The sequence below is a fragment of the Pocillopora damicornis genome, chromosome 14 (genome assembly GCF_964200805.1).
Source record: "Pocillopora damicornis chromosome 14, jaPocDami1.2, whole genome shotgun sequence".
NCBI lineage: Eukaryota > Metazoa > Cnidaria > Anthozoa > Scleractinia > Pocilloporidae > Pocillopora > Pocillopora damicornis.
In genome coordinates this window covers 8305989-8315058 of record NC_142683.1, presented here as the reverse complement: position 1 = coordinate 8315058, position 9070 = coordinate 8305989, and the positions used below count along the sequence as shown (strand labels likewise).

At 37.8% G+C, this 9070-nt stretch overlaps 1 protein-coding gene across 2 annotated transcripts; it reads right to left on the bottom strand.

Annotated features, from left to right (window-relative positions):
• Positions 1 to 323: 323 nt before the first annotated feature.
• LOC149034294 (deoxyribodipyrimidine photo-lyase-like) lies at positions 324 to 7781 on the bottom strand. 2 transcript variants are annotated; one of them, XM_089192996.1, is made up of 9 exons: positions 7662 to 7781; positions 7281 to 7550; positions 5819 to 5964; positions 4689 to 4871; positions 3767 to 3925; positions 2758 to 2956; positions 2035 to 2312; positions 1509 to 1668; positions 324 to 1152 (listed from the first exon to the last, which is right to left on the bottom strand). In XM_089192996.1, exons 1-9 carry the CDS (start codon positions 7699 to 7701, stop codon positions 941 to 943), a joined length of 1647 nt encoding a protein of 548 aa, XP_089049122.1. In that variant the 5' UTR covers positions 7702 to 7781; the 3' UTR covers positions 324 to 940. The 2 variants fall into 2 exon arrangements, with proteins under 2 accessions (XP_089049122.1, XP_089049121.1); XM_089192995.1 differs by having other exon boundaries at positions 7281 to 7666.
• Positions 7782 to 9070: the final 1289 nt, after the last annotated feature.

The window sequence follows — 9070 nt, the reverse complement described above, 5'->3', positions numbered from 1 at the left end:
GAGCATCGAAGCACAGAATCCGAAGGTCTGAGGTTTGATTCTTCATGGGGGCTCTGAATTTTTTCTTTGTCCCACGCTCGTGACAGGACAAAAAAAATATATCTTTCTCCAAACCAACTGGGTGTTGGTCATCCCATACAGACCTGATTTTTTTTTGTGAAGATCACAGAAGTTCACCAGAAAGACATAACTTGACCTTTTTGACCTGGGTTTTCTGGATTGTGCAGTGACAGAATAAATATAAGCCTTCATGGAAAAAAACAAATGTTGATGACAATACAACAACTTCACCCAGTAAGACACTTTTCTTTCATAAGAAGGCATGCAGTTTGACAACTATTTTATTTTCAAAGCAATGTATGGCTACTCATAGTCCATAGAGAGAGAATATTTCCTGCAGCAGAAAAGTGCATAAGCACAGCAACCACATTAAAAAATTTTCATATGTTTCTTTTAAATCCAGCATGTTCCTTGCACTATAACACAACTACTTTCTTTTCTAAATAACAACAACAGACTCTAACCTATCAATTGACTTCTTTCCCCTTAACCTTCTGGAGTCTCCCTTAAGAGTATGCAGACACCTGATATATTAAAATGGCCATAGCTATATGAAGGCTACATAATGCTATTCACTGGATAAACTGTTATACAGGGAAAGTGTAATATACAATTATTGTAGACTGTTTTCAAACAGATAGTACTATCCAGCATTTGAACGACTGAAGCCAGTCTCTCTCTCTTCTCCATCTCCCTTTTGAAAATATCAGACATGACTAAACCCTGCCATTGAATTTTGCAACAAAGTGCTAACCTGGATAGAGTCAGGGAGCTCAACTTCAATGGACACTGGGTTGTCAAAATAAAACTCCCAAATACACACTGACAACTAATTAGCAAAGAACTAAAAACTGGAGCATGTTTTCAACATAGAGCATGTTCAGCTTATTCCTGCTGCCTTTCGTTTCTTGTTCTTCAAAATTTTATCAGTCTCCCCAGTAGTGTCCTGCTTCTTCTTGCCATGTTTTCTAACAAACTCTCCAACATCAAACTTCCTCTTACAGCCATTATAGTTCATGTAGCGTATCTTTCCAAACACCGGTCTTTCAGCCCAACCTTGATCATGCACTCCACATACTGACCACATGCAACCTTGAAGCAAATTGGGAACAACATTTAGTAACATCTCCACAATAGGCCTACATGATAGAGCTTTTGCCCCAGGGAACATCAAACCTTCTATACAACAATATAGCAATAATTCAAGACAAAAAGGGGGCGATAATGATAAGCTTAGGAGAATGAGGAGCCATTTTAAACTTTTAAAATATCAAGTTGTAAGACAAAACAACCTGCTCGGCTCAGACACTTACAACCCAGTCATCTCACTTGGGCACAGATGTGAATTTTACTTGCATTTGCCTTGGTCACTACAATTTACTTATCCCATGAGAATACCATATGTTACATTTAAATGCAACATTGTGAACGTAATAACCAATACCTACCCACATATCCATTAGGGTCATTGCCATCCAGACTGAACCTGTCATTAAGGAAGAGAGATACCTCAAGGGCCTCTTCAGGGCTGGCTGTCCACTCCAGAATTTTCTTTGCCCAGTACATTCTTAGGAAACCATGCATTTTGCCTTCATTTACCAGCTGAAGCTTAAGTACAAAAGACAAATTTTTTTTTGTAGAAAGGTACTTCAGAGTAATTTTTTAAATTGAAGCTTTTACTTACATCAGGCTGCAAAGTGATCAACTTCAGGAAACAGTTACCATAATACTGTAAGTTGTGGTTCTGAATCACTTCACACAAGCTACTGCTTTACACTTGGTGAACCATTCAAGACTTTCCAACAGTTTTTGCCTATTTTGCAGACTAAGAAAATAGCTCTAATCATATAGCTAGGGAAAAATAGCAACGTCTTTACAATTAAGTACACAATATCACTATTTATTTTAAATCCCAGTCAGTACTTAAATTATTTCTTTTTAACCCCACATAAAGATTATTCATCAGCCACAAACCTGGGCAGCATTCCAAAGGTCATCATGTGTGTTCCCACTTTCAAGCTCTTCTCTTGTGTACAAATATTCCCGTTTATCCTGTGCATGATCATGCAGAGTCTTCTGTGCCCACGCATTTGTCCCTTTGATTGAGTCATAATTCTCCAAGTTGTAAAAGCAAAAATTATCAGCTAATTCTCTCCTAACAACTGCTTCCTCAATGAAGGCCTCAACAGAGTCTTTAGATTTGCTGCGGAACTCTCTTACTCTGAGGATTGCTCTCTGGACACTTATGTGACCTGTAGAGGAAAGTGCAAAAACAAGAAATTCAGGAGTGGAATTTGGTTACAGTCAACCCAGATCCTTCTCTTACAGATAGAAAATGGTTTTCAATTTTATCCAATCTGACAGACCTAGGTGTGTAGAGGAGCATCAGCTCATTTTCCAAAGAGCAGCTCAATACTTGCATTGCACCTAATTTTTCTGTAATTTAGGATTCACACCTAATGAACATTTCCTGACTCTGTGTAACAGTGATGAAAGGTTGCTTATTCTAAAATTGTTGGAGATGCAGCGACCAGTTTTTCAGATTAACGCAATTTACAAAAAAAATCAATAGAAAATAATATCAAACTACCTTTAAAATTTTAAAATTAAGGAAACATCTGACCAAAAGAGAAGCAGAAACTGATTCATGGTTTTAATTAGCTATTAAAAGTTATTACATTGAATTTTTTCAATTACCTGCATGAAACCATGGTGATAAGTTACTTAAAGCTTCCTTTGTGGGATTGTTCCTATCTGTTGCAAAATATTTGAGCCTGCTGTTACAGAATGATTCCAACATTTCCAGACCAGCCTCAGTTCCTGCTTTAGCCCAATCAACGTCTTTAACAGCACGATCAACATCAATGAAACTATCCACTGCTTCCCAATCCACTGCCTTTGGAAAGTTACAGATAACGAACCTTTACAAACATAGACTGAGGATAATTAAACTGGGAAAATTTACTTATATAGATGACCTAGAAAAACTGGCCATACAGCTTGAGCAAGCCAATCTTCAAAAGGAGAAATGCCTTGGATGTTGGAGCTTCCAACTGATTGATGCATTATGCCCAATGGCCCATAGTTTACTAATGAGCTCATAAAATTTCAAATCCTTGTCTTCTTTGAATTGTGTTAAACTTTGCTTACATGTACAAACTAAAATTGATTGAGTAATTTATTTTGGACATGCCTCAGTTATTTGAAGCCATTTAGGGTGAAAAGACATTGCTCTCCACTCCCATCAGACACAAAATAGAGATATAACAAATTGCATGTTTAAAGTTGCATGTCCATCTATACTGTCAGTTGAAGATCTCTTTTTTCAATTTAATGTCTATAAGTTAAAGTATGGACCTGAACTTTGGTTAAAAGGGGATGCTTTTCTCCTTCAAATAAGAAATAAGTTTCTTAATTTTCTCAACACGATTTGAAAGATTGTATTGCTAGAATAATTTATAAGAACACTGTTGTACTTTACATCTTTGTGACAACATGTAAAATGGAATGAATACTAAAAAATGGAGGAAAACACACAGGTCTTAATTACATAGCTGGTAATCATATAATGAATGAATAAGGTAAAAGGTGAAGGAAGATAAATTATGGCAGACACAAGAATAGAGAGTAACTTGCCATAGAGCAGCACAATATGCTGGAATGTGCTGGAAGTAATAAATGTTGTACTACTTAAAGTCTACCGCACCTTTATATCATAATCTCCAGCATGTGAATGGTTAATTACTGGTGGGAATTCAGTAAGAAACTGCTTTAACTGGTCATGGATTTTAGGGCGAATGGTTCTTGCTCCATACTCCAACTTTGGAGAGGCTTGCCAGCAGGGCACAATGTTGTGGCCATCTACCTGCAAATAAGAGATAAAACAATGCCAATTACAATGTTAGGTAGACCCTGAGACTAAACAGAGATTCAGAAACCAAGGGACCCTAAGTTACTAGCATTACAGTCCTGGTCATATTACTAAATTACTACTGAGTCCTCTGGCTTGGCAGATTTTGTTACAAGGCTATCAAACAGCTGTTGCAAAATTAATTGATTTCAAGTTAACGTAATTTGCAGCAAACAGCAGTTTGATTTGTATTTTCATTTATGTTCAAGGGCTATGGTTCTGAGCCAATGGAGAAACAACTCAAGCCACCAAAGGTGAAAAACACCAGCTAGTTTCTGATGAGCCCCAATTAAGCAGCCCCCCCTTCCCAAGCAACTGATTGCCATTTGCCCCTAGGTGGCAAAGAAATGAAGATTTTATAAGGAATTGACATTGTTTAATTTTATGTGAGTCCATAACATGGGAGCCTTAAGCATTTCTGGAAAGTTGTCATAACAATAAGTAGGAGCTTTGTAGGTAGATCCTGGAGCCTGTTTCTTGAAGTTTCTGTTAAGTTAACTGGCTTGTAAAGCTGTTCTGTTTTCATTCAAGACAAAGGTTTCAAAAGTTTTGAAAACCATACAATAAATCTAACAGCCAAAGAAACAAACCGGATTGGTTAGGGAGCCAGAACCTGCCTTTAATTCTATTTTTTAAAATTTGGTATAAAAATATGGCTTTGGGCTCATTAAGTTACTTGGACTCTCAAGAAACAGGCCCCTGATGAACACAAACAAACCTGACAAAGTGGAACATTTTTTGGCAGTTTCTTGGCAATATCTTCCAGCCATTTAAGAGGTTTCCTTAAAGGTGTAAAGTCTGCCACAACACCACCAATTTCTTTGGATTTCACAAAATCTGGAAGGACCTTGTCTGGTTCACCAAGAAGCACATGGAAAGCAATATTCAACTCTGTCAGCTCCTAGAATGAAATACCATAAGTGGTACGAATAAAATAGTACTTCAGTTACATCTGAAGGTCATATTAAAAGGAGTGCCTTGGGGAGAGGTTAACTTGTGAAGGAAAGGGAATAATTACTGTTATCACAAAACTGAGATGGCCCTGTATGCCCTTTTATTGACAAATATTACTAAAAAATCCCAGTGCAAGGCACAAGCAGGGCTGTAAAAAGCTGCAGAGCTCTATGTACCGCCTCATGAGATGCAAATTCCAAGAAGACAGGAAGAAAGAGAAAGAGCAGTGATCGCACAACAAAATGCTCTGACTTACTGATTGTGATGTCAGGCTGACAAGAATAGATTTGGCTCTAGGTGATAATGTACTGACTTCCCTGCCTTGGTTGATGAAAGTCAAAAAGTACTCATTTCTTCCTTACAAGTACTCTACTCAGATAAATACACCATGTCAGTTTAAGTCCAAGCCTCAGCAGGAAGCTTTGAGGCAGTACACCATGGCTCAAAAAACCAAGTAGGTTTTGATGACTTGGATATAGCTTGTATCAATCACAAATAAATACCAAAATGTTCTTTGAGTTTGTTTCAGTGCTTTGCAACTTGTTTAGCTATGGATATTTCAAGATTAAGAAGGAGGTTAAGGAAACTACTAAGGCTTTTTCACTTCTTTGATACTTTTTGCCAACTTCCTTCCATCCAAATTATCAAAAATATTACCCATATTCTAATTCTAAGAAATTCATTAGCTCACAACCTCTTAGTTAATTTGACATGATTGTTGATGATCCTGTCTTTAACAACAATCCCTTCCAGGATAACCTTCAAACAGACAGTCACAAGACAAGATTCACAAAATAAATTACAACCTACAGGTAACTGAATTTTCCTTGAGGAGAATGAACATTAACAATGTGGGTAGGTTGAATTTCAACCATTTCATCCTTTACTAATTACCTTTTCCACTTCCTGTAGACCTTTGATCATAAAGTTGTACTGCCTGTATGCAGCGTCAAGGTAATTAGATGGCATACAGAAGATGACAATGAGAGGTACTTGTTGTTTCAGTGCCATTCTCTGGGCATAGAGCATGGCCCAATTGTCTGTAAATAGTAAAAAAAGTTTCATCTTAGGAACTGGATGAAATCAAGGGAAGTTGCAACTTCTCATTGATACATAAAACAGTTAACCATATCTCTAATTAAAGCCCCCTAAATTCAAAAGTTTGTTTGAATCAAAATCTTCCCTCTCTAATTGAACCCAAATATATGATAAATATCTAACTAACCTCATTTTCTCAGTTTATTTATTTATTTATTAGCAATATTTATGCTAGCTGTTCCAGTTCAGTTTCAAGCTGGTTTAAATGGGGGCCTGTCCACACAGCAACTTACAGAACCTTGTAGCAAAAACTTGGCCCATAACTCACAGTTCAAACAGCGAAAATTAGGTATGTACAGTATGAGCTAGAAAGAATGCTTTAAGGGAACTCAAGCAGACTTACCCCAACAAAAGAACTTTATATAAGGTAAAAGCAGTATGAAAGGAGTAAAACAAGCTTTGTGACTTTCTATTAGATCGATGCCAGGTAACAAAGAAGGATACTCATAGGCGACAAAAATTGGCTATAGAGACACCCTTTTTTTTTTTTTTTTTTTTTTTTTGGGAGGAAAATCAGGTTGAGTTTATTTTCCAATTGCCATGAGTAAGAATTAAAAGGTGTTTGATAGACTCTTTTAGAAGAAAAAAAAAATTTGTTTAGCAAACAGTCTTTGGATGGATAAGACCTTTGTTTTCTCTTCATTCTCTCTTGTTTCACTCAATCACATTTTGCCGGAGAAACGCATTCCCCAGTGTCTTATTATCATTAATGTTGGGAGGCTGTGATAAGTTTGAATACAGGAGTACCGTTTGATTAAGTTAAATGTTTATCTGAATAAGAAAAGTCCTGAAAAGGGCTGCTGTCGCTGACAGTGTCGGTCACTTTGAAAACCAGGCAAGGCAATGGCATAATAATCAGGAATGTAATCTTTATCACCCCTACTCTGTTAGAGACTTCAGCTTTAGTATTGGAAATGTCAATGTCAACGACAACAGTACTTTCAGGATAATTCTTCCTTGAAAGATCACATCATAACATCAAAAATTAATTATTCTAATCTGCTCCAGACACGAAGCGAATGAAATTTCGCTTTAAATATCCTAGGTGTTACGTAATGGTTCAGAACCACAGTTTACTGCGAAGACAACTGAGAGGCGATTCAGAGTTATTGATCGGCTGGTTCTCCCAAAAATCAAAATCATGAGAAAATGTTTACTATCATTAACCTTTGAAATTAATTGGTTTGAGTTGATGCTACTGTTCAGTGAGAGGTAACGAAATCGAGAATATTTCCACAAACTAAGAGTCGTAGTTTACCTTGTACTCGCTGCTCCCTCCACATCCAGTAGGCGATTCCTTTACAAGAATCTGGCATGTCTGTATTCGATGATATAAGTCGTACTCTCTTCTTATTGAATTTGAATTCTGCTACAGATTTGCAAACGTTCTTCCTTTTCTCCATAAATTTTGCCAGAGTGGTTTGTTCTGTGCTATTGTTGTGGTTTGTTTCAGCGATTTCCTTCTTCATCCTTTTCGACGGAGGTTCGTTCGCCATGCTTACAAGTCTCAGAGTTTTCCAAGCTAAACCTGGATGAAAGGGACGAAGAAAATACGAGTCAAGAGTTCGGAAAGAAAGACGGAAATTTGCGACAACTGCAGATGGCGTTGCAAACGAAAGGTGCATCTAAATAACAACACCTTGTAATGGAATTGATTCCCGCGCTTTCATCAGTCGCATACGGCACGAATGGCACGTGACTACAAAATAATTCTCCCCGGGTGGGGTAGAGAATCTAGACGTTCTTATCGACGACAGCTTCACTGACTAGTCTCTCAAATATCCCGTGGTGGTGTGAGGAAGGGATGGGGGGGGGGGGGAGGGGGAGAGGGAGGGAAAATACGATTCATTCAGCAAATTATATGAACTGCGGCATACCAACCTCAGGGAGCCTCGTTTGGCATAATACTGAGAAAACATTGAAACAAACTATTAAGGACCGAGACCGAACATACTGGGTTCACATTTTCATCGAGGCTAATCAGACAGGAACCAACTACTTAGAGGGTACTTAATGGCTCCTGGTTCAGAAAGATACTGTATTCCCCTGCCTATTAGTGGTGTGAATTTTATACGATATACTCAGCTCTGTTACTCAGGAACCAAAACATGTGGAAAGAACTTTCACAGGTAATGGACACCTGAAGTTCACGACAGAAATAACTCGAGTTATGGGCAAGTGAATTTTTTAAATCACTTTCTGAAATACTAAATAATACTCTGAAGCCTCTCCCCCTCTGAAAATCCTGCTTTCCAATAAACCTCCCTCTCTGATAGGCCTCCAACTGTAAATATCTTCCTTCTATAAGAGGCCCCTCTCTAATCAGCCCCGCTCTCTAAAAAGCCCGCCCGTCTCTAATAAAACTCCGTCTAAAAATTACCCCTCTCTTATAAAACCCCCAAATAAACCCCAAATAAGCCCCCTATCTTATAAATCCACCTCTCTAAAAAGCACCCCTCTCTAATAGGCCCCCCTTCTATCTTATAAAACCTTTCCAATGAGCACCTCTCTCTTATAAACCTCCCTCTCTAAAATTGACCCCTCTCTAATAAACCCATCTCCGAGAGGCCCCCTGTTCTGAGAAGTCTCTCTATATACTAGCCCCCTCTCTATTGTGCCCCCACTCTTTGAAAACCCTCTCTCTTTGATTAGCTCCCTTCAATAAACCTCCATCTGAAAGCCGTTGGAATGACAAATCAGGCTCTTAGTTTAATATAACTGTTTAAGATATCTTGGATTTTGTTCCTTAACGTTTCATATAATCAAACAATTTCTCGTCCTACAAGCAATATTATTGTTGAATACAACAAAACTTGTATTGAGCAAAGCAACAATTTCGATACGATCGACTTGCGAATAACCATCAGCGAACGACCAATCAGAAAAGAGGATTATATTGAGAAGGCTCATGGCAGGTCTCCACTTCTTTCACAACTTGTAAAATGTATCCTTCACGACCGATAACATACACATGTCTTTGAACAATAAAAAACTTTACATTAGTCGGTATTATGTACAGAAAACGAAATTATTTCAGTTACATTAAGT

What these genes read in the sequence shown, in the direction of transcription:
- LOC149034294 (XM_089192995.1), bottom strand. Translation starts at nt 7,647, where the DNA reads ATGCACCTTTCGTTTGCAACGCCATCTGCAGTTGTCGCAAATTTCCGT. An exon ending in ATCACCATGGTTTCATGCAG is followed by an intron (nt 2,313 to 2,757) that starts GTAATTGAAAAA and finishes TTTCCTCTACAG; the next exon opens with GTCACATAAGTGTCCAGAGA. An exon ending in ACCTTTGGAATGCTGCCCAG is followed by an intron (nt 1,669 to 2,034) that starts GTTTGTGGCTGA and finishes TTTGTACTTAAG; the next exon opens with CTTCAGCTGGTAAATGAAGG.